Raw genomic sequence first — 26,911 nt, forward strand, 5'->3', positions numbered from 1 at the left:
CAGAATTAGTATGTGAGAAGAAAGTCAGGATAACTAAGAGATTTATGGTTCTCTTTATATGTGCACTTTTGTCTGTGGGGATAAATTGAACTAGAATATGACAAGGATTATTGGGAAGACATCGGACTCATTATGATGAAAACAGGTTATATGTGGTTTTAATAGAGACCAAACTTAAATAAGGATATAAAAATGGATCTTGAAATTTCCCCCCACGCTGTCAGTTCCCCTCCCTCCAATCACCATCCTTCAGTAGCCTAGGAAATTCTATAAATTACCACAATGTCTACAAACATGTGTTCTGCTTCAAGGTAATCTAGTGCCACAGGGAAATTAAATCTGCATCCTCTACACCAGTATGCTTTCTGTAAAATAAAACTATTTTCTTAGATGCTTGTATTGGTATAAGATCTTTGGGTTATCACTTAATCAGATTGATTTTTATTAGCATACATATTTGTTGTTCATGACCTTGATCTACACTTGGGAGTACATTTAAACCGATAAACATTCAAGGTAAACTTTTGAGGGGCTTGTTTGGTTATTCAATGGCAGTAGTATTTAATTGCCCCCCTTTCCAACCAGGTTACAATTTTTAAGTGGGATTTCCATTTCATAGAAGATGGAAAACTTATTCAGTGAAGCAACTGACTACTTCCACTCAAAGCTAAAATCCTAACATGGATCCACACATGATAAGATCAGAAATTTTGAGAAGATCTTAATGTCATGTATTATATTGTATACTATAACTTGAAGCGCAGTTTAAAAGATACAGTAAAAAAGCTTCTTCAAATGGTACTCCTTTCAGACATGATACAAAGTAATCTTTTTGGTGAACCATAGCTTTACTTGGCACCAGACATGGAAAATCAACATGCTTTGAAGCACAGTGCCAACACAAAATGGAACTTCTTGGATATTTTGGTTTAATTAATAAATGAGATGAGTTCAGAATATGATCATTAGCAGTCAATAATAAATAAATAACAACATTGAGCTTACAAATGGATACTACTTTCTGTGTTGGAGTCTTTTAAGTAATCACAGCACAACCATCTTACTTTATTGGCATTAATAAGCAAGTGGGTTGAAATAATTATTGTTAGAGTCTGTAACACTGTTATGTTCAAAACCACAAACTATTAAGTCTCGTAGGAGCACTATCAAATGCTCACATTGCTGAGTTGGAAATGGAGATAGGGAGACGGTGATTTACAGTACATAAAGACAAGGCCAGCTTTTCCACTTTCCATAGTGGTTGTTCTAGGTGCCATGGAGCAGCCAATATAAATAAAAGAACTTCCATTTACACTTTAATTCCAAAAGCCCAGACATCATTACTGGGAATGCTCAGCAATTTCATAACATTAAGCATTGGGTTATTTTTGTTTGCTTTCAGCCTTAAGACAAATTGATTCTATTTGTATTTCATCCAAAATTCTTTAGGGAGAAATACACTTTTATTTATTTATTTATTTACTTACTTATTTATTTATTTCACATCATTGAGTTGATTCTGTGTCATCAGTATCAATTAACTTGAAAAAGTTATCCTCTACACAAAAATAACCCAAAGCCTTCTTGTAAGCAGAATTTGGTGCTATTCAAGTTTGCTAACTCTTCTGAGAACAAATAAAATAAGTATACACTAAGCAATTCACACACTTGAAAATGAGTCCAACAATAATCTATTTGCCATCTCATGACTTTATACATGATATTAATATGGACCCAGGCCAAAATATTGGTTGTTCCAATTAAACACATATTTCCAAATCCTCACTCCTCATTGGGCCTTAAAGACAGATGAAAACTCTCAGTTGCATACCATTTAAGTATAAATATTCACCCTGGGCACTGTTCTGCACCTCTGCTTCTAGAAATGTTACTATCATAGTAATCAAGTGAATGCAATATATATTTTTAAGCATCAACTACATCGCACTCCTGTATAAGCCCCAGAAGAAACACATATGGAAGTTCATGACATGGATCTCAGGTTACTTGCAAATCAATCAGGTCAATAAGGCACGAGGTAGGTTCTACTAAAACAAGACCAATATTTAACCTCCATGGTATTAAAATTTCTGGTCTCATTCTAAAGGCCCATGATTTTTTTTTAAAAAATGTTATAAGAAACAAATTAAAATATAACCATTTAATACTGTGCCACTTAAGACCTAGTCATTTACATCTTCACATACAACCCCAGTCCCACCTCAGTTCTTCAGATGCTCTGTGTGCACTCTTATTTCTTGACATTTGTGTATGTTGTTCCTTTTGCCTGGATATTTCTTCCTCCCTTGCCTCTCTCTCTCTCACACTTTGTTCAGTTAACTCTGACTTTTTATCCTTCAAATCATACCACTGATAACACTGTACTGTTTTTTCTTATTTTTTCTTTTTTTACTTTTTATATTCCTCTCTAGACTATAAGTTCTTTCATAGCTAGAACCATGTCCAGTTTAGTTCATCTCTATAAATTCGCAGAGTATAAGAGCTCATTCAGCATTGGAGGAATAAATTACTGAAGCTATCTAGAAAGTGACTTTCAGAGAAGGTAACTGTAGGTAGAGGTAGGGGGAGAACAAGCATTGATTACCTAGGAATCTGTAATGAGACTGATTGAGGTAGGTGGGAAGGTTATGTTGGAGTTAATAAAAATAAGACAGAAAAGGTAAAACAATCCCAATTAATAGACAATTCTGAGCTAAGAAGTTTGAATATGGTTGGATAGGCAATAAGGACCAAATGTACTTGTTATTTTAGGGGAGTTATGTAATGAAAGCTGTGTTATATTTTTGCATACTTACTCCAGTTTTTTTCTTAAAACTTTCTTCTTGAGAACTAAACAGTTTCCATGTGTTTTCTATTATGGGATCCTTAAAGTATGCTGTACTTTTGAAATACTCATAAACAAGAAAGCACACTGTTGATTACTGAAGAATGAAAGTATGCAATAAAATAAAAAACTGACAAAAATATTTTTGGACAGAAAGTTATACTTGTACTGATACAAATATTTCAAAAATGTTTGTTTTCTTCCTATCAGATATAATTTCATAATTACACAAATTTTATAATTACACAATATGCCCTAAAGAAATCAAAGTTGCCTTTATTAGTATGTTGTTGTTTTCTAAACAAAAAATTAACGTTTTAATCATTCAATTGACACTTATCCATGATTAGCTCTTTATATAATTTTGTTTATCATTGTATGATTTATTTTGTAATTAACTTTTTTTCTGACTAAAATGCAATATAAACTCCTGATAGACATTTTAGAAAGTACCTAAATATAAGGAAGGGGGAAACAAAAATTCACGATTACATTACCCGAAGCCATTATTGTATATTTTTGTCTTATTTTATTCAATTATTTTTTCCTGTGCTTTTCCTTTGCATTGTTGAAATTATAATATATACCTTATGTTTTTTTTGTAGGGCCTACTTTTCTGCTTGACATGGTATATGTGATTACTGAGGAATCAGTTTGCAATAAAAGATCACATATGATACAATGTGATTTTTCTAAACCTAATTGTTATTACCTGAAAGATATTTCACTTTATGAGCATTTCTCTCACATTGAATATTTAACTTCTTTCTTATGTATTTGTTGTGGAGACATTTCGGGTTATTTCTTTAATTCCTAGGCTGAGGGAATAAATGCCATTTCTTTGCAACATGATTTTCCAATTCTTGATTTTTTTTTTCCTTGTCAGACTGAGTATTCTAATAGGTGTTTGGGTTTGTTTGTTTGTTTGTTTGTTTGTTTGTTTGTTTGTTTCTTAAGGGGCATATGCATGCTGTGTTTTCTGAGCTCTTGCAATAGAAGAAAGGGAGCATGTAAGCACACCAGGATCAGAGCCAGATAGATTGAGGTCTGAATCCCAGCTCCATTACTTCGTAGTTACATGACATTTACAAATTAGAGATCCTCTCTGAGTTTCAATTTAAAGATAATAATATCTACCATTGAGATTAAGTGGAAAAAAATATATATAAAGTACTTGTCATAGTGCCTAGAACAAGCGCTTTAGTAAAGGCTAGCTATTATTGTTTATGCTACTATTGTTGTTGTAATTCTTTGCCATCATTATGGAAGTAAACTTGGATTACTTAAAATTTCTGTGTGGGACTGGGGTTACAAAAACAATAAGAAATCAAAATACAAACACATTATTAAAAACAAAACCTCCTCCACTATTTTTAAAAGGCACTGCTGCCAGGACTCTCCCTATACCTGCCATCAATGCAAAGGAGTTACTAATGGGAACTGCTTATTTCCCAGAATTCAACACACCCGCTGCAGGTCCTCTTTACCACACTTCCTGAGCAATGACTTCTGATACCTGCAAAACCAGCCCAGAAAGATGTTATCGCTATTATTAAAGATTGGCAATGGGCATCACATTCTGATCAGTTCAAAGTAGCACATACAGAGTATTAGGAGAGGCCAATGCTGAGTTTTAGGTGATTGAAAAAAAATGACATTTCAAAATCAGTAGACAGATAGTGGGGAAGGAAAATAAGCTCTTTTACTATTTTAGAGGAGGCTAAGTATAACGCTGAGTACATTTTTAAACGGCATCCACCAAGATTTTAATTAGTAGAAAATAACCTCAAATTCTAATAATAAGTTTAAGCTTTTATTGTAATTTTGTCTTCTTTTTCTGTATTATAATTTTATTAAATTATTATTATTATTTTATTCTATTATTATTAGAATAAGCTTTTGAGTTTTAATTTCAGAAAGTTCTTTAAGGATTTTTTTTTTAAGGAGGGCGCAGCTCACAGCCCATGTGGGGATTGAACCGGCAACCCTGGTGTTATTAGCACCACACTCTAACCAACTGAGCTAACCGGCCACCCTTTAAGTATTTTATTTCAATAGGAATTATATATTTTCTTTAATAGAGAGAGATTAAATCAAACCAAATAGAGTCTTATTTAGAAAATTCACACCCAAGGGAAAACATGATTTGGTATCATCTTTGCTAATTATATGGCAAACAGTTATATCCAACAAAATCCAGCTACTGTTTAGTTTACCATGTATGAATATGTTTTTCTGTTTTTCTCATCTGAGTTTACAATTATATTTATGGAACCAATTCCAGATAGATAATGGAATATTCCTTAAAAATGAATATAAATTAAATGCTAATTATTTGGGCATGCATCCCATCTTAGGTTATCTCTGTAATGTTTTATAGGTATTAGTCAAAATTTTATCATAAGCATCATTCTTATTTCTAATTTATAAAAAAAGCCATGTGTAATTATCAATTGTAAATGTTTCATGAATGAAATTTTCAGTGTAATTTTAGGATCAAACATCATCTGAGCAAAAATAGTAAAAAAAACTTGGTACTGTTATGAAATTGGGTGTCTGGACATGTCCTGATGAATTCATCATGTACCATCTGCTTCAATAATTCTTGCCTCCAGCAGCCATATTTTGCTAGTTGGTGTTGTAGGTTCTTATATTTGCTTGACTCTTTCTAATACAGATTAGTCTATGTGGCTATGACGTGAAACATACTAGCAAACTACAGGTCCTATATTTTAATAGGACACTTAAAAGCTATAGGAAAATTAGGACCCAATTAAGTCTGTATTGCCTTGATTGTCTTCTTCCCCATCATTTTCACCTTATGTGTGATAAGAATTGAGAAAAGTGAACCACCCTATTCCCATTGGCTCTTTTGTATGTGGTATCATTTTAGCTAATTATACGGCAAACAGTTATATCCAATAAATTCCAATTACTATTTAGTATAACATGTATGAATATACTGTTTTCTTTTTTATCATCTGAGCTCTTTTTAAATGTGACCCATCTGTTGCCATATGCCAGGCATCTGCTTTTATTACCCTCATTTGTGATCCTTCAAAGATAGAAGTGATAAATTAACATTGAGTGTATGCTAATTTTTACTGCAAGAGAACAGCGATTTGCAAATCATTTAATCTGGCAGCAATGATTGTCGGATGTAAGAGAATACACAAGGATATGAATAGAAATCAGCAATGTATTTTTATTCCCAGCTACCTGTTTTTGAATAGCTATAAAACTTTCAGATACTCGTAATCCCTTCGTGGCTCCATTTCTTAACAATAAAATGTCAGGAGTGATCCTTGATAATAAAATGTGTATAATATTTACATTAAAGTGAATATGACATTGTCTAACAAGGTTGAATTTTTCATGAATAATTATGGAGGTCAGTACCTGTTCAAGCCAAGTTGTAGAATTTTTTCTTTTTCAAAAGATGATTCAGTTTCACCCAAACCTAAACTGTCACCAGAAAGTTAACAGAATATTAAAGGATAATAGAATAGAATATCACACTTATCAGACTATAATGTAATATTTCTCAATTACTTAGTATTGTGGAAATATCAATGAATTGGAATCTGAAGACCAAAGTGTCAGTCCTATTCTTTTTCAGTAAATGGTGATACAATTTTGGGCAATCTTGAATCTGAACATGCCTCATACAATGTGGTAGCATGACTTAATTATTAACTATAGTATCTTTTAGCACTAGCAGTATGCTCCTGCTGTTTTCTCAAATTCTTTCAGCTTCAAATAGTCAGTATACCAAGGTGCCATTTTGGGGGAAGCCTATCCTAAATGCCATCACAGGTCCTTTACATTTTTTTATTTCTTTATGACTCAGTTTTGGTAGGTTTTATGCTTCTAGAAATGTATCCACTTCTACTCGATTATCTAATTTGTTGGCATATAATTATTCACCATAGTCTCTTATAATTCTTTTTATTTTGTGGCATCAGTTGTAATGTCGGCTCTTTCATTTCTGATGTTATTTGAGTGTTCTCTTTTTTTCTTAGTCTAGCTTAGAGTTTGTCAGTTTTGTTGATCTTTTAAAAAAATCAACTTTCTATTCTCTATTTCTATTGAAATCTTTTTTTTTCTTTTAATTTTCTTCTTTCTGCTAATTTTGGATTTATTTTGTTTTTCTTTTCTACTTTCTTGAGGTGTCAAGTTAGGCTGCTGTTTGGAGATCTTTTTTCTTTTCTAATGTAGGTGCTTACCACTATAAACTTCAGGAAGTAACTAATTTTACTGAGTATCATTGGGCCAGGGTCTATGTTGCATATACACATTATCTCACACAGTTCTTCCAACCCTACTAATCGAATAATCCATTTTATGGATTAAAAAAATTGATGAAGAGAAAATATTAAGTAACATGTCCAACTGACTAAAATCCAAGAAGCTAATTCTGGGAAGAATTGCATTTTATTCCTGCTCTTTCAAGAGCCAAACCCATATTTTTTCTAGGAGACAAATCTGTCTGAGGTACCATTTTCATACACTGTTTTCATTTCGAACGTCATAAGGACACAGCAAAGAAATGCCCAAACATACTGAGTCAAAAAGGAACAAATAAGACAAAACAAAGCAAAAAAAAAAAAATGTTCCTTTGTTGGTTTAAGAGAAAGCACATAGGTAAACTCTCTATATATGGTAACACACATATATATGAATATTAAATTATATTATGGTATTATGATTATAGCAATATAATCAACATGTGAGCAAGAATCTGTTAAGATCATCTGAATGTCTGATAATTCTATAATTTTCCCAATGGAAAAGAAATAGTGTCTGGATGATAGTCTTTCTTGACAAGGTCAAATAAAAACTGTTAACTCTTATTTTAATTTTTTTTATTAGTTTCCGGTGTACAAAACAATGTAATAGACATTTACACCCCTCAAAAAGTGATAACCCTCTTCTCCCCATCTATTGACCTTCTGACATCATAGTGTGTTTCCCCGAAAATAAGACCTAGACCCGGTCTTATATAATATAAAATAATATACTATACTATACTATACTATACTATAATATAATAATAATATAATACTGGGTCTTATATTAATTTTTGTTCCAAAAGACGCGTTAGAGCTGATTATCTGGCTAGGTCTTATTTTCGGGGAAACACGGTATATTGCTGTAACAATTCCATTGACTCTATTCCCTATGCTGTACTCCACATCCTGTGACTATATATGTATTAAATTACAGTTGACATTCATTATTATTCAGCTTCAGTTTCAGGTGTACAGTGCAGTGGTCAGGCATCTACACCGTCCATGAAGTGGTCTCCCGAATAACAGATTTGCCCATCTGACGCCTTACAAAGTGTTTACATTATTGATTATATTTCCCAACGTGCCTTTTGTATCCTCGCGGCAATATTATGGTTACTAATTTATGCTTTCTAATCCCCTTACCTGCTCCCTCATACCCACCCCCTTCCCATCTAGAAACCCTCAGTTTTTTCTCTGTATCTCTGAGACTGTGGAACTACCTTATGACCCAGTAATTCCACTCTTAGGTAGCTACCCAGAGAAATCCAAAATGCTAATTAGAAAAAATATATGCACCCCTAGGTTCATTGCAGCACTATTTACAATAGCCAAAACTTGGAAACAACCGAAATGCCCATGGGTAGACGACTGGATTAAGAAACTATGGTACACTTATTTTAATTTTGACTAGGTATAAAGTTAATTGTGATACCTAAAGTGTAAAAGCAACTGAAAATATTTACGGCTTTTACATAATGATAAAGATCAAATTCTTATCTTGGTACAAAAATATTTTCCCAATGAGTTGCATACGCTGAGAATGTCATATCCTAATTATAATAATCATACTGCAGTTCCACATAGCACCTTTCATCCAAAATCATCTATAAGTAATTGTTAAAACTATAAATTATCATCCGCAAGTTCTAACTAATCTAGCTGCATCTCTCTGAAGTAACATCAGGATACTATTTAAAAGGCGATTAAGTATATTAAAAATGGCTAAAGCTATTGCTCGTAGTGAAGTGAATTAGGAGTACCTGGAACTATTTCTTAGGAATCTGTATTCTTGTTCCTTAGAATGGAGCACCAGACCATTTTTTTTTTCTAATGGGAAACATAGAAATGTTTCTTAAATCATCCATCATTTTAGGAAAATTTTACTGTATTGCATTAATTAAACTGCTATAAAAATACAATCTAAGAAGGAAATCTTGCTTTGAGAACATTTAAAAAGAAAGTGTGTTTAGCAGTTAAGTTAGGAACAATTAATGTTATTGCATTTGAAAGGCATGTAACAAACTTCCTTTCTGTCCATTAAAAAAAAAAAAAAAAAGGCAGGATAAACATTGACTTCAGAGAAAATCAAGTATGTCCCCAAATTAGAAGAACAAATCAAAACCCAACAGGAAGAACACATTTGTCATGAGAATTCTAACAATAAATTGGGGTTTATGGGGAGGAAATGGGAGATCAGAATAAGAATTTGGAGTCAAGACCTCAGCCTTTCTATGTCATATACTTGAAAAACACTTGAGCCTGTCTTTGCTTTTCATGGAAAAATGGAAAATCGCTTTGCTTCACATATACAAATGGCCTCTCTTTGAATTGTTAGCCTGATTTCCCCTAAGAGTGAATCTATCACTTTGTGTTCAGGAGAATAAAATACGAGATTACTCACAGTTTAGCAAAATAGTCCTGGAAAACTTAATATCCATTCCAGAAAGAGCCTTAAATGACAAAAATGGCTTGGTGTCAATCTAAGCTGCAGTCCTTTTCTAACTTCCCTACACAATCAAGTTATTTTTTAATATCCTTTGTTGCTGCAATTAGTAAATGTTTGCCCACACTAAATAACGGGCCTAAGATGCTAATGAAACCCCCTTATATTCTTTTTTTTTTTTTAGTTTCAGGTGCACAAAACAATGTAATAGTTAGACAATTTTCATTTATATCCCTCACTCTGTGTCAACCCCCCTCCCCGCATCCACTATCCCTTTGACATCGCACACAGCCGTTACATTTCCACTGTTTCTATTCCTAATGCTGTACTCCACTTCTTGTAACTATATACATTATATACATTATATACATATATATATATATATATATATATATATATATATATATATATATATATATATAAACTTGTAGTTGATTTGACATTCATTATTGTTCAGCTTCAGGTGTACAGTGCAGTGATCAATAATGTTGTAAAGATTCTGTAGGGTATCTGATGGACACTTATCTCTCTAGGGAGACCACTTCAGGGAAGATGTAGATGCCTGATCCCTTACATTCTTTTGAGGTCAGTTAGAAGTCAGTAACCTGGAGCATAGCAGTGAGGTAATGCTCTGATCAAGAGCTTTTTTTGAAGACAGCATGGTGAGCTCTAGTGTGGAGTGGGCAGACTGTCCCAACATTTCTCAGAGTTCCCGTTGCTGAATATTTCAGATAGAATATGCCTCCAAATTACTTTTTCACCTTTACCTTCTACCACATTCTAGATCCTCAGTCCCTCTGGCTTGCTACTTCCTGAGCATGGAATGAACTTTTACATATCTAGGCCTTTGCTTATTTTCCTCATTGCAGGCTCAAATTACAATGCCCTTCTTGACATAGGCCATTCATACACGTCTCTCTACATCCAAATCCATCTTATTTTTTCATTGTTTAACTGACATATACCTTCTTTTCCCAAAGAAAATCAACCCATACTTATTCTCTGCTACATTACCATATACATATATTCCTGTGTTTTGTTTTTTTTCATTTCTCATCCATTTCTTCATTCATTATATGTTTATTGACTTGCCATGTACTAATAATCCTAGTTAGAAACTGGAATTAATGGACAGGATAAACCCACTGCCGTAGAGGAGTTTATGCATACCACGTTTTTGTAATCTGTTTTTATATTCAATTGTCACCAGTGTGCTTGTTTCTCCCATATCTAAAAATTCTCTATCTTGAAATATCCCTTTTGTTCATATGCAAACTCTTTGTACCAACATAGTCACCTCCCAGAGTAAAACTCTAAGATCATTACAAATATGCTGTTGGACACATGGAAAAATCTCTTTTCTTGGCAAACCGTATGCTGATCATATACTGTTAAGTGCTGTATCTAAGAATCAAGACATTTTAGGGCTGGAAGGAAATTTAAAGATCATCTTCAGTATTATCATCTAACAGACAGGAAAACAAAGGCTTGGTTCTTTACATGACTTGTTACAAGTCCCAGATTAAGTTAGTAATGGAACCAAGACTAGAACTAAAATTTTAGGTTTCCTTGCTATTCTCACTGAGCACACTATCAATAGGTAGTTGGGTCCCAGGGCATCATTTGTGTAAATAAATAACAAATCAGCCATCACTTCTGTTTTAAATGTTTTGCATATTATATCTGATGGAAATGGGTCAATATAGATATAAACATGACAAATTGCATTACATTCAAAGGAGAGCAAACTCTCAGATATGCTGGTATATTCATCTACATTAATTAAACTACAATTGTATGAGAATACTAAAATGGAAAAATAATATATTTTAGGCAGTATCATTTCAATGACTGTAATTAATTTCATTGAAAATAAATCAAACACAATTTTTCAAAATAGTATCTTGCGAAGGGACAGTTTAAACACTTTAATTTCTGAAAGACTGAAGATAGTAGCACATAAATTTAGTCCGTGATAATCTGTAGCGCCAGAGATATCATCATCAAGCTATTTGTGGAAAATAAAATGTAAACAGTTTAAGATTATGGGCACTGAATTATCACAATACTCCCGTATATGCTGAATCACACATACCCAGAGAGATTAAACCATTGGAAATAAAGAGCAAATCCAGTCCTCAGGGAATTCAAATTGGTTCACACTGAAAAGATAAAACTTATTTATTCTTATTTTAAGTGTTAAATTTACTAGGGTATAAATGCTCTCTTATGCAATAAGGGTAACTTTTCTAATAAATAGTAGCTAAGAAGTGATTAAATAAGGGTAAAAAGAAGTAAAAAACCTAGAACAGATATTTAACAGAAACTTTTATTACAGTAGAGTCACAGTTTTTAAGTTCCTTCCCATCATCTGCTTTATCTATACTGTTCTGGGCCATCTGCATTTGTGCTGGGCCAAACAAGATTTCCGCCTGTGGTTGTTATGTGATTCTATCAAAGCATATTTTTCAAACAACAACAAAAAAGTTAAAAACATGACTCATACACATAACTCAAGTATATGCTAAAGATTATTAAACTTTTTAATGAGGTGAACCATCAGGATGGAAAAGATAAAGGAAGAAACAGGGGAGCGAGGTCAAATAATTCCTTAGGAAAGATATACTGAGTTAAATTCACCTGGAAGTGCCTTTTTGGGTTTCTTCTTTTTCTTTTTTTAAATACCTGTAACACTGGGACCCTGGGGCAACAGAATGCCTAAATCCCACTTGCCTGTTTTTGTAAATACTTTTATTGGAACACAGGCATGCCCAGTCTTTTACTATAGCTGCTATTACTGCTATCTAGCAGTCTTCATCTAAAGCACTTGCCCAGAGGCTCTTGCAGGAACCTCAAAGACATCTTAAAAAATTTTCCCCTTTAATTTAGGGTCTTATCTTGGGAAGGCAAAATTAAAAAGGTTTCAATATTATTCGCGTACATTTAGTTATTTGATTAAAAACACTACCATATGTGTCGATAAACAATGAATGGTTATAGTTTGGAGTAAGAATACAACACAATTTTAAATAACCCCCTTCCCCTAAAAAAAAAAAAAAAAAGGAAAAGAAAAAAGCAAGGACAAGCCTGCGTCAGCACAAAGCATGGAAAATTTTCAGGTTGATAAGGAATCTCTGCTATCTGGGCAGATAACACAGAAGAATAACCTTTTACTATCTCTTGTTAAGAGCAAAGCAAATTCTTCTATGACAATTTTTCATTCCAACAGATGGAAAAAAACTAGTTCTAGCTTTGCTTTAATATAGTATTTAGCAGTCATTTATTCGCAAGCTCCTTTGAAAATTTATCTTCCAATAAGTCCACCTTAAACTGAGCAAACTTTACTAACATTTTTACGCGTTTTATTATTTTCAGAATTATTTTTTTGTAGATACTATAATTCAAGTCAAACAAAGCTTTTTGGTTTTTGTTTTTCTGTATATCCGGCTTTCTGTATCAAGTCCAGTTCTGTCCTTCACTTTCTTCTTTCACATTCTGTAACAATTTAATTAAGAACAAAAATACTCTCTTCTTTGATATACAAAACCTTATTTTAGTTATAGTTCTTTGCCATGATTATTCCAAGTGTAGTCTCAACCACCCAGATAAGCCATAATTTTTAATAAAACTTACTAATCTTTCAGAGAGAAACTGGAACTAGAGTAATCACTGCCTGTCATATACAAGCATTTCAGCAGTGCAGCAAAGCTTACACACGACACAAGATCTCCACAGCCAAAAACCTACTCTTCACACCTTAGTAGGAGACAAAATTAATGTTCTTTATAGTGACCCAAAGATATAGTCCCTTTATTACTATTAAAATAAAAAGCAAAGATATCCATAAAAATTAGGAACCAGTGTTTCAATATTCGATCTTTGCTTATCAGTAAACCAATATAAAAAATTTAGGAAGTTAATATTAATTAGTCTCTTTATTAGAAAATAAATCCAAATTTCAAAAAATAAAATAAAATAAGTTTTATTCTCTATACTGAAGAAATCAAGAAAAAGACATTTAACTATTTACAACCTAAAATTACCAAACAATTCATGTCTGAAGATTCACTTTGATTCTTCTACAAAAATGCTTCTGAACTAGCATTGTGTGTAAGGAATGTTTTTTGTTCTTTTTCTTGTTTCTGCTTTTTCTTCCTTTTTTTTTCTCCTTAAAGAAGTCAGTACATTCAGTGTATTAGAGTTTTCTTTTTTCGCTTTCTGAAAATCTGAGAATATTAAATTTTTGCAAGTATTTATTAGCCTCTATAATTAGTAATTTATTTTTCTTAAGAGACTTTATAATTTATTAATGTACTCTAGAGGTAGGAAACTATTTCATTTTCCTATCAGTGAGCAGTAAAAGTTTTTTCTCAAAGACGGGACTTTGAAACTTCAATTTTGAAACTTCAGGATTTTGAAACTTCAATTTTACCACCTCAGGCACAGGGTTTTGAAACTTCAATTTTACCACCTCAGGCACAGGACACAAGAAAACACAGAGCACACATTCTCAAAGGTTTATTCTCCTTATCAGTAGAAATATTTTCCATGGATTTGAGCACATCGATAACAAACAATATAGACCAACCAACCATGTTTTGTGTCATCTCTTACCCAACAGAGAACAGATTCTTATCACCCTAATAGGGATCACCACATGATCACATCATGAAATTATACTGTCAATCATTGCTACCAAATGGGGAAGAATTTACAGATTATGCGACCTTGACTGGCCTAGTGGTTCAGTACCCATGAGTCCCTGGAATTGGCTAATTTACTGGAATTGGGCAACTCTGTTTAACGAACTAGTTCTAGCTCGTGAGCACATTGAAAATCTTTAGAGAAACTTCCAAATCCATCAAAGTATAATTTTCAAGAATTGAAAACATGACTCTCATATAAACATTGAGGGAGCACGTGTCAGAGATTTATTTAGCTCATTCAGTGAGAGAACCTGCAAGATGGTATCAATACCATGTTTCCCCAAAAATAAAACCTAGCTGGACTATCAGATCTAATGCGTCTTTTGGAGCAAAAATTAATATAAGATCCAGTCTTATTATATCATATATCATATCATATCATACCCAGTCTTACATTAAAATAAGACCAGGTCTTATATTAATTTTTGCTCCAAAAGATGCATTAGAGCTAATGGTCCGAATCGGTCTTATTTTCAGGGAAACACGGTATAAGAAATGCCCAAACCTATAGAGAATTTTCACAAGAGTTTACCCGAACCAAAACTGACATCAATTGCCGGGAAGCAAGATCTCAAATGCTCCAGAGAATGACAGTTTATAGTTTCTTTTATGCATTTGAAATTAAGGAGAGAACATAAGGAAGATTACATTGAAGGTGGGAGAAAGCAAAGTGGGGAATGGATCACAGGATAGTTAAGAAGATTACGTGCTTTCTTGAGGGTGGTTATGGCTTATTTTAAAAGTGTGTTACCAGATGCACAAAAACAATGGACAGGACTTGCTTAAGGCAAAGATAAGCCTTTTACTAAAGAAGTCATGGGGTGTGACTACCCACTATGACCTGCCCAGTTAGGAATTCATGATCAGATCACCCTGTGAGGTTACCTTCTATAGAACCCCTTTTCCATCTGTAATGGTATGGCTGGCTCAAAAGAGAATTAGAGGAATGGATGGTATATTTTCTCAGGAAAGACATATGAAATCATTTTGTTAAACTAGCGGCAAAGAGTTTAATGTCCAGCAGGACAAAAAAGCCATAGCCTGTGAGATTATTTATTTTTTAACTAGACAGAAGTCATTTTCGTGTCTTCCAGACACAAATCTGTAAGTCAATTTATAACTCCGTAAGTCTGGGCCAAATTAGTAGTAAATGGGTCACATAGATAATTAAATAATACCTCAGTGGGCCTCTTAGGCTGTGCTTCAGCATATTCTTAGAGGCATTCAAACTATTTACATATATTCAAGCTCACTGCTTCTTTCCTTGGCTGTGTCTAGTCTACTGATACATTCATTAAAGGCATTCTTCATTTACATTACAGTGTTTTTGTTTTACAGTATTTCCTTTTGATTCTTCGAATTTTCATTTCTGCTTACTTTACCCACCTGTTCTCACATGTTGACCAGATTTTTCATCAGTTTCCTTAGCATATTAATCATTGGAATTTTTAGATTGGGAATTTAAAGTAACTAAGTCTGTGCTATATCTGAGTCTGTCATTTCTTCTTCAGAGTAGTAAACCACCTTTTGATAGGAAGAAGGAAGGTTGTTGAGTGGGAGATGCAGATGGCCTCCTCAATGAAGACCTTGACTTTCCAGGAACACTTTTTGTCTCCATCATTAAAAATTTACCTACTTTACTTTTTTTACTTTTTTCAAACTATAAAACAAGTTATCAGTAGAGTAGCATTCCACAGACAGAGTGAGCCAGCATCCATTACCCAAAATATTAATAATACACAAGTAAAAATATGTCTAGGCCCTTGCTACTCAAAGTGCAGTCCATTTACCAACAGCACTGGTGTATTCGTTATTCATGCTGCATGACAAATGCCCTAAAACTTAGCAAGATGAACAACAAATACATTATCTCACAGCTTCTGGAGTCAGAAGTCTGGGCGCAGATTAACTGAGTACCTCTGACTCAGGGTCTCTTTGCAAATCTGCAATCAACATGCCAGTTGGGGCTACAGTCACCTCAAGGCTGGATTCTGGGAGGATCTGCTTCCAAGCTTATTCAGGTAGCCTGTAGCAGCTGGCAGGCCTAGCTTCTTACTAGCTGTTATCCAGAGATTTCAGTTCCTTATCATGCAGATCTCACAATAGAACAGTTCACATCCAGAAGGATGGCTCTCATCAGAGCAGTTAGAGAGGGTGCCCAAGACAGAAACCACAACCTTTCTGTAACCTTTTCTCAGGAGTGACATCTATCCCATCATTTTGCCATACTGTTCCTTAAAAAACAAGTCATTAGGTCAGTCCACACTCAAGGGTAGGGACCTACACAAAAATAAAGATACCAGGAGAAAGGGAGTCATTGAGAGATATCTTAGAGGTTGCCTACCTCTATTGGCATCAACTGGGAACTTAGAAATGCAGGGTGACAGAACTAGTGAAGAGAATCTGAATTTCAACAAGATTCCAAGGTGATCCATATGTGTATTAAAGATTAAAGAACACTATTCTATGGAGCAAAGCCCAGGCACTTTATTCTGTTGCAGAGGCTGCTTCCTCACTTAATTTTACTCACTAGTTAATGCTACTGTCTAAGAAGTACAAAGATCCATTTGCTTTGCAATTCAGTTCCTCCCTACTCAACAGATAGGGAAAAAAAAAGACAAAAAACTCAGGGCACTGAAGTACTACTGTACTTAGAACTGGAGATGGAAGAAGAAAAAGGGGTCATAAGGACTGTGACAAACAGATCTAATACCAACATCAAGAAATTATTGAAAGAGAAGATTAAGTATTGGGTTGTGGAGGGATATCTAGAACCATGTAAAGAAAGGACTAGAGTCCTGTTTGCTCAACAACCCTTAAGTTCATTGCTGAGTAACTGCATTAGAAATGCTGTTTATAATAGGGTCCCTTACTACTTGATTCTGCTTGGTTCTGTTTACCAACATAGATAAGTATGTAGCATATTTTAGAAACATACCCAACAAAAATTATAATAAAAATGCAAATGCTAAACTTAGTTTTAGATGTCAATTACTGCCTTTCCAAGTACATTTCATGACTCAATGATGCTTAAAGAATAATTTATATTAATATTTAAAACCTTTCCTTAAAAAACAGTAATAACTTTGGTATAAATATTTTACATTTTCCTCAAATTCTTAGTGAAAAAGATAAAATTCCATTGAGCTTTTAATCTTATATAGGAAAATGACCTAAGGGGGCAAATGAAAGTCTCTAATCTATTTATCACAAAAATGCAGTAGATTAGGTAAAGCCTGCATTCTGTACCTTCAATGGTGTAGTAAAGCCATCTCCCACTGGGGTGCGTGAGATGTTTGTTAAATTTTCAGTTTTATGAACTAGTTTTTAGTCATAGTCATTATTAAAACAAAGCATTTATATAAATGTACAAATTAAAAAGTTATATGAAACATAAAGTAATAAATACTCAAAATTCATAACTTTATAATGATCTTACTGCGTTTTACTGTTAAGTATTTTCTTGAGGTTATTTAAAACATTTATTGTATCTATAGGTTGAAAATACTATATAATGCTGTGCTATTGAGTATCTCATACCAACCCTATGTGACATCACATTGTTAGCTTGAAATTGACCATGCTAGGAGTATTTACAGCACAGAATTGGAAAACACTATAAATCAGAACTTAACTTTTATTTTGTCATAAAACAGTGATGGGAAAAATGTTAATACTACAGATTAAATTTAAAGGTGTGTCATATCTTTAGCTATTACGCTATCAATAGCAAAAAACATTGGAAAATATTCTTCACGTATTCAAAAACTGTTAGCCAATTTAGTAAAGAAGCTCACCTCACTGACAAATGAGTAAAGTTCAGACATGACTAGTGCTAAGGCACATAGCTAGTGTTGCAGCTGAAAGAGGTTTCAGTTTAACGAATATAATCTACACTAGGGTGAAAAATAGTTTCACAGTAGATCACATATCAGATTTAATAACAGAAAATTACTGAGAAAAGAGTTAGTGGATCGGGATCAATTCTGTGTGTTGAAGTATGGTTGAACTGCAACCATAGGTTCAGTTCAGGAAACATGAACAAAAAAAGTTTAGCAAAAATGAATAAAAGCATTCTCTGAGAATCAGTTAGTTATAATGAGATTTACAATGAAAGGTGCTGTATATTTTAGTATTATTTGTAAAGTGTGTGCTGCACGTTTTGTATCAGAACAATTTCTATTATATATATATAATATTTATATGTAGTTTTCCCAGGGGGCCAGTTGTTGAGCATTTACCAACACATCACCCTGTCCCTTCCTTTCCTTCCAGTGTAAGCACGGCTACTACATATCACAGAGGGACACATTACCATATCCTAATCTTCCATGTAATAATACTATTTAAGCTCTAAATTAGAAAATGCACACACAGAAAGAACATTTCTTATAAATGAGTGGAAACACTTCTTGTCTGGCCTGTTGTGTGAGTTTCTCAGCTACAAGTGTGGGGAGTCCATGTTTTTGTTACATCATTCCAAATGATTTTGAGTTCAGTTGTGTATATATTGAAAGCATTCAGGAAAAGAGTTCTTCTGTATTAGGATATGGAAAAGCAATTGACTTCACAGGCAACCACGTATCAGTTGGGCCTAAAACCTGATGGAATAAGACTGAAAAGTTCCCTGTCTTACTTTGTTAATCGGAGGACTCACCAGCAGAAACTATACAGATTTCATGAGCAGGCAGGAATTTATGTTTAAGATTCAGGGGAGTCATATGTGCCCCTTTCAAATAAACCTGATGCAGCTTCCTAATTTATCAAAACAACATCAATCAGTCAGCTGTGCTGAGAACAGTATTTTTTATATATGTAATTTAGTCTTTGGGGAAACTAGTCTTCTATAATTTGGGGAAAAGAGTAAACTGTGTTATTGTTCAATTCCACACATAAACAAAACAAATGGAGGAAGACAAAGCTGACGGATATAAAAATGGAATCCTCTGTTGCCCAGTTAAGACACAAATATTGTTGTAATTTTGAACTGGCTGAGAAAGCAGAGGAAAACTTTGGTGGAATAGCACTGACTTGTAAATGGCCGCAGGCTTTTCTCCTGAAGCATTCCAAACCAAAAGCAGTGGACGGAAATGTTGCAGAATGTCTTCTGAGACTGCAAATAGACAATAATATCCTATGGACCCCTGAGAAACGAGTTAGAGGAGTGCTTTATAAATAAAGCTATTAATAAAACTGCCAGAAATTTTAAGGATGGGTAGGCAGAAAATCTTCTGTGATTGTCAAATTGAGGATGTGGTAAATTTGGAGAGGAAGCAAATTTGGACCCAAGAAGGTTATGCAAAGTGAATATGCAGATAAACTGGAATAAACTGCTGGAAAAAAATATTCCAAGCACCCTTCCAACAGCTCTTTAATGCATACAGATGCTTTTAATTTTTTTTTTTTTTTTTTGCTTTTGTTTTAAAATAAATATGGCTAGAAAAGAGGCCTTCCACCAATTACAAATCTGAAAAAATAAATGCTGATTGGTTTCTTCTAATTTGAAACATGGATTAGAGCATCACGTTAAAAGGCAAATCTAACCTGTTTTGCTTTCTTCATGTACATGATTATGGACTTGCTTGCAAAGTAGTCTGTCTAGCTTCTAATTCATATTACAGCTTGCTGGACATTTGGAATTTAGATCATGGATATTGTGGGTTTTACAGTAGGAATGCATGGCTGAGATGGCTTGCTTTTATCTGATTAGTCAATTTTCATAAATAAAAGGATAAAAATAGTGAAGGAGAGCTTTGAGAGAGAGATGTGTACATGGTGCTATCCAAGCCTGCAGTATCACACAAAAAAAAGGGAACAATGTTACTATCTGGACGATGCAATTCAGCAGCTCATGTGCCTACTGCAGTTAATATATAGACATATTAAAGATGATATGTATGTTTACCTTGGAGCAGAACACAAATATGATTTTTATTTAAACCCAAATGTCAACAGCTTAAATTACTATTACAACACAATTTCTGATAAGGTGATAAAAATTCACATAAACCTCGAACTTCTGTCTTTAGCTAAGAGTTTTTACTCGTGAAATCTTTTCTTGGAGATACTGAACAGCAAAATTGGTTGTTCTGTCTCCTCTATAGCTTGCACAATTTTCTCATAGCAGATGCAATTTAGTAATCCAATGGCCACAGGAATGACAAAGAATCAGAGAGAATGTCAGAATGGAGGGGAATCTTGAGATGACCTTATCTACAGAATGTTCTTACCAAATAACATCTCAAATGAAACCTCAATAGGAAAAGCAGACAAAAGGGATAACTGGCTTCCTCAGCCAAATGAAGTCTTCACTATTGGGCAGAAATCAGTCTTTGTTCTCATACTTCTTTACTATCTCCACTGAGTCTGCTCAGTGCAGAATAAAACCCCACGATTTTTTTTCAGGTATATGGAACTGCGGTCCTATGTGCCAAGGCACTTTGCTCAAAGGTCACACAGGTAGGCAGTGGCAGTGGCAGAACCCTGCACCGTGTTCTTCCTGCAACACCACAGAAGTAGTTGACTTGTTTGGCAAGTCCCTTATTAATTGCAAATTTGACCACATTCTCTCTTTCTTGGGTTCTATTGAGCCAGTTCAAAACCTTTGTATTCTTTCAGGATTAAAATGATAGTCTGGAAGGAAACATAGATCAGGAGAAGTTTATTATTTAGAATATTTGCTCTTTGAAGATCCCTCATTTCAAATTTTACCATAGACCCAATTCACCACTTGTTCAAAAATGACATGAAATTTCAGCATTCATTCCGTCTAGAGTCCAGATCTGTCCTGCTACAATCGTGAAGCATGAGAGACTTAAGCATGAAGATGAACTGCACTGCAGTAACTCGGGCAGAGTGAGAGAGAATGAAGAGGAAAAGAGGAAAGGACATCCACATCTCTGTAGATCAATTAGTGTAGACTTGTATTTGTTTCTGTAAATGTCCTATTTGTTCCCTCTGTTTAACTCATTTCACCATGTGTTTACAGAACACCTGTGCTGTGCTAGTTCCAGTAATCACCTCCGAACAAACAGAATAATGTTTGAAGAGTGATTCACACCTTCAGATCCACTTCCTTTCAGAGATACTATCTCATAATATGTATATTTAAGTTAGGAAGAGCCTTGCACCCTTTTCTCAGAGTCTTGTTAATGAATAGGAATGGGACTGCGTGCTGGGAATGCTTCAGTACAGAAATGCTCTTTCCAGAAGCTGCCTCTTTCCTTCCTTTCAAGTCATAAATCACTGGCCCACAGCAGAACCCAAGGGAGGGGTGTTCCTGACAGATGAACCAACCTGAAATCACCCTTCAGCCCTTGATTAAATACTAATCAAGCACCTATGAGATACGTGTAGGTCTTGGGCACAGAGTGGTGAACAGGACAGACCAAGTCCCCTGCACTCTGTGGTACTTACATACTAATGGGAGACACAGAAAATACATAGCAAGTAATAAGCAGAATGATTTCAACTAGTCATAATATTATGAAGGGAAGAAACAAGAAACCACTGTTTTCCTGCCAACGGGACAAGTCTACTCTCTTCTTAATCGATGGCCAGACTTCATAAGGACTGGCATGAATAATAGTGAGGAAAGGAGAGGCAGGTACTGGAGACAGAAGTGACCTTGTGATTTAGTTCTGTGGTAGATTGCTCTTACTTTCAAATTTCATCAGTAGCAGCATACCACTCCTTGGTTCTTAGAGAAAGCAGTGAGTGTGGAGCAAGCAGCCTGGAGCTCCTTCCAGGTAATGGACGGGTAACCGTGTGAACCGGCTGGCCCCGCTTTCCCACCGTGGGAAGCTGTTTACTCTGCACAGAGAGGACAGAGTTAGACCCAGTAAATCTGTAATCATTATCAGCCGGATCAACACGTTCTAGCTGACTTGCTTTCTTCATATTTTTCCCCAATCAGTGGTTCAATGGCCTGCGAATGTTTGCTTTCAGAAGAAAAGAATTTTTCTTTTCATTTAAATAAATCACGTCATGGTTAAAGGAAGCTTTTGTTATTTCATAGTCTACTCCCTTCTTATTCATAGCGCTCAATAACATTTAAATTTTTTTTATTTGATGCAGCCACTGTGTAGCTCAGACAAAAACTGTGAAAAATCACCCTAAGTATGTTTTAACCCCTGAGTGACACAGATGCTAGGAATGTGTATTATTAATGTCTTAAGAGCTGAACTTCCACAGATCCTAAAATTATGGCTATTTCTAAAAAAAAAAAAAAAGATCAATCAATGCTTATGACAGACCTGAAGAGATAGAAGAAATGTAAGACATGGTTTCTTTTTTAAAGGACTTTAAAGCTTAATTGAAGAAATGGCTAAAAGACAGTAATAGATTGCAATGTCAGGCAGTACGAAATTAAGCTATAACGTGAGATACAAAACTAAAAGGACTACAGAGGAGGCTGGAATCAGCAAGTAGTGCTTGATGGAAGAAGTACGACTTTAAGAATGGAGAGGATTTAGAAAGGAAGAGAGTAAAAGTATTTCAAGTAAGGGGCAGAAGTATAACAGGGAGAACACCCAGAGCTGGCCATGGGCTGGAACACTTTCGGGGGAAAGGGTGGGGATGTGAACAAATGCAGCTGTGGTTCATTTGGGGTGCTCTCAGGAAATGGTCGCATTTACATTGTACCATGCCTACAATGGGCACAGTGAGTTTTATCAGCTACTGATGCCTAACTGAAGAATTTTGTAAGACGTTGGCTAATATTGATTTTCTAGGCTCCTCGTGGGACTGAGGTAAACTGTCACTGATTTCTAAATATTTGTTATATTACACATAATTTGAGCAGTATTTTGGTAGCTCATGGGGTGTGGGGGTGAATTTGAACATGAAGACTGCCAGAAAGCCTCTTTCCCCAACACATCACTGCAAGTTCATTGAGATGACATCAGAAGTAAAAAAGGATCTCAAGACTTACGAAATTCACACCCTTCTGTTCGTGAACACCTCAGAGAGAAATGAGTTTCACTGGTGACCTTCTGCAGAATTTGTTTTCAGTGCTTTTCACAGAGAAGATAAGGAGATCACCCAAGTCACTTTATTCAATATCCTAGCAAAATTAAGGGTTTTTAAATTGTACTTTGCACTTTTTATATTTAGACATGTATATTTTAACCTGTGATCTTACATCTTTGAAGCCACTGGTAGAAATTCCATCTCTCCTAATGTTTGTTCATCAGATTCACACAATCCAAAGTTCACCATCAGTTATGGATTAACTCCTAACCAGGAAATATTTTTACGATATGAATGCATACATTTGAAGACAATAGACTCCTTTCTCCTTTATTGCTTGAGTCACTCATGACTAATTCTAGAAACCCACAAATCTGAATTAGCCCTGGATCCTTTTTTTTTTTTTTTTTTTTTTTAAGATTTTTATTGGGGAAGGGGAACGGGACTTTATTGGGGAACCGTGTGTACTTCCAAGACTTTTTTCCAAGTCAAGTTGTTGTCCTTTCAATCTTAGTTGTGGAGGGTGCCGTTCAGCTTCAAATTGTTGTCCTTTCAGTCTTAGCTGTGGAGGGCACAGCTCAGCTCCAGGTCCAGTTGCCGTTGCTCGTTGCAGGGGGCACTGCCCACCATCCCTTGCGGGAGTCAAACCAGCAACCTTGTGGTTGAGAGCCCACTGGCCCATGTGGGAATGGGACCGGCAGCCTTCGGAGTTAGGAGCTCAGAGCTCCAACTGCCTGAGCCACCGGGCCGGCCCTAGCCCTGGATCTTAAAGAGAGAATGAGCAAAGCCCAGCCTCTTGGGTTAAAGACCCCAACTGAAAGAAAAGGAATCCATTTGAAACTATAATGAATGACTAGAACCTCTAGTGGCCAAACATGTCCCTGTCTCCCAGTCCAGGCACTGGAGTCTTTATAGGAGCTATGTCTCTCCAACTCCAAGAACAAGGGCAATCCTGAGAGTTCTTGCAGCATTCCCCTCCCCACCTTCCCCAGTATCACCACACCCTTGATGTTCCCATTGAACTGTAAGGCCTACAAAGCCTTGTGGCTTTGAAGACACATTTCTCTGAAGTTAACTGAGAACTACCAGAAAAACTACACACCTTGAAGGCACTTAGGGAAGTTTTAGAACCTTCTCAGAGTCTCATATCCCAATTTTGATCGGGGTTGCCCTTGAGGTCTCTGAAACAAATAATAATATAGATCTACACTTCAATATCTATAGACGTCATCTTTTAACGTGTATCAGCCTATTGTATTGGTTCCCTTTTGGATTCAATATTAAAGCAATTTGGTTCCTCTTAAAAATAAAAGCATTATTCAGTACTACATGTATGTCAATATAGTCACAAAGAGAACAGACCTTTTCTGTACTCTTTTTTTCTTTTTCTTCGTCTGTAAAATGGGGGTACACATAATAATACCTGTGGTACAGGATTGCTTCTGTAATGAATGTTGAGGTTTTATAATGATGCATGGCACGTTATCACTCAAAAAATAGGAGATACTACAATGATGATATGACGAATCCTTAATTTCTCCACATTCCTCTTCTCCCCACCTCTTAGCATCCCCACACGTATTCCCAAGTAAACTTGGATAAACTATTAATCTGGCCAGAGAGAGAATAAGTTTCTTAGCAGAGATGCTGACATTCGATGTGATATTTCCAGGCATCTTGATCAGGATTGGGAATGCAGTGGGAGTTTTACTGTCCCTTTTGGAGTCTGGCAGGAAGGGAGTTATTTGATTATGATTCCTACCATCGGTCAGCAGTTTTCAAAACAGCTTGAGATCAAGAGAATTTATATTTTAATTTTGTAAATTTAAGATTATGGACTGAAGAAGACAGAATCCAAATTAATTTTGGGTCTTTCAAAGATGTCGAGTAACTGTCATATCTTTCCTTTCCCCCTCTTCTCCACAGGTTAATCTCAGAGCCACAGATGTCAGGCTCATGCGCCAGTTGCTCGTTATCAATGAGAGCATTGAGTCCATCAAGTGGATGATTGATGAGAAAGCCACGATTACTAGCCGAGGCAGCAGTCTCAGTGGCAGCCTGTGTAGTTTACTGGAGAGTCAGAGCACCTCCTTGCATGGCAGCTACAATAGCCTACATGATGGCAGTGATGGGCTGGATGGTATCTCTGTGGGAAGCTACCTGGACACTTTGGCAGATGATGTCCCAGGACATCAGACCCCGTCAGACTTGGACCAATTCAGTGATAGCTCCATAATAGAGGACTCCCAGGCATTGCACAAGCATCCCAAATTGGATTCCGAATACTACTGCTTTGGCTAATGATCCAGGTTTTTGCATGGGATTGGTGTGCAATTAAATCATATTTATCTTTCTTCTCCGCTGCTATATTTTTGGTGTGATTTTTTTTTCTTTTTTTATATGACAGCCTTAGGGGGGAAAAAAGCTTATTTTGAAACTGCTTGATGATATTTCTGTTGCTCCTAATATTTCTAATCTAGACTGATTTATCTTTCTCTCTTATATCTCTATTTTTATTTATTACAATGATTTTTCTCCCTTCTTTTATAATGGCACAAATAAAGAAGGGGAAAAGAATAAGCAATAATTATGTTTTTACTTTTGTTTTCAGAGCAAGGGGTCAGGGATACAAGAAAAACTTTGCTAAATTTTACAATAAACCAAAGTCTGATAACAGTTAATTTTGTTGCTTGTATTCTTAAGTGGTTCAAAGTTTCATTTTCCAGAAGAAGTTGAGGTTTATTACTGTTTGTGTATCAGGTTGAACCAAATGTTTGAGATAAAAGTTGGGCATTATTTCTAGGCCACAACTTCCTAGAGTAAAGTCAACAATCCTTTTAGTCACACACTTCTTATGACAATCATTTGGTAGCCCCAAATATGTGCGCTCTGTTCAGCTCAAACTGTGTTCATACTGTAGATCAGCATTTTGTCATCAGTAATTCTAACTCAAACTGTAGATTAACTTGCCTGATAATATATATGATTCTCCTAAATTGCAAATAATTTAGATCAGATGTGAAGGTGATTAGAAGTTAAGGTGTCCTAAATTAAAGTGTATTTTGAAATTTTGTTGACATTTACTTGTATACAGTTTTCAGTTCTAATAGGATATGCAGAAACTTGGGTATATACATATGGATGGATGGATGGATAGCTTGGGAGGCAGAATTCATTTATGAAGTCTAATATAATATCCTTTCATCCTGCGATGGATACATAATCTCTCAGCTTTCTGCAATGACATGAAAATTAAACTCATGTAGTGAACATTTAGTTTTGATGTGTTATTATTAATCCTCCACATTTCTTTTGCCTTGGTGATTCCTAGTGAATGTATTTAGTGAGATTTCAAACTGTTTTTTGTAATGATACATGTTTCTGCACTTAGTATTTTACAATATGAATCCAAAAGTCTTCCTATGTGTAACTGAAAAATGCCCATATTCAAGACATGGTTCCCCCAAAATTTCCTTTGTTATTACATACCTATTATATACTTGGCAAATGTACTGTTTGTTTCCTGGACATATATTATTCATTTTTCAATTAAAACCTATAGGGTCTATATTTTACACTGGTCCTTTTCTACAAATTGCTTGGTATAATGCTCATCACAACAATTTCATGACATGGGAAATGTCCCTTCTCTATT

The 26,911-nt window shown here is 35.0% G+C and overlaps 1 protein-coding gene across 1 annotated transcript in view; it reads left to right on the forward strand.

Moving 5' to 3' along the window:
- The window catches only part of LURAP1L (leucine rich adaptor protein 1 like), a 42,566-nt gene extending 16,034 nt beyond the window's left edge, over positions 1-26,532 (forward strand). Inside the window, exon 2 of the mRNA XM_019716852.3 lies at positions 25,183-26,532. Within this exon, the coding sequence (XP_019572411.3) occupies positions 25,183-25,557 (375 nt within the window). The 3' untranslated portion in view covers positions 25,558-26,532. The remainder of the gene's footprint in view (positions 1-25,182) is intronic.
- The last annotated feature ends 379 nt before the right edge of the window (positions 26,533-26,911 follow it).

This window comes from Rhinolophus sinicus, chromosome 16, assembly GCF_057876585.1.
Source record: "Rhinolophus sinicus isolate RSI-liver-muscle chromosome 16, RSI-T2T, whole genome shotgun sequence".
NCBI classification, from domain to species: Eukaryota; Metazoa; Chordata; class Mammalia; order Chiroptera; family Rhinolophidae; genus Rhinolophus; species Rhinolophus sinicus.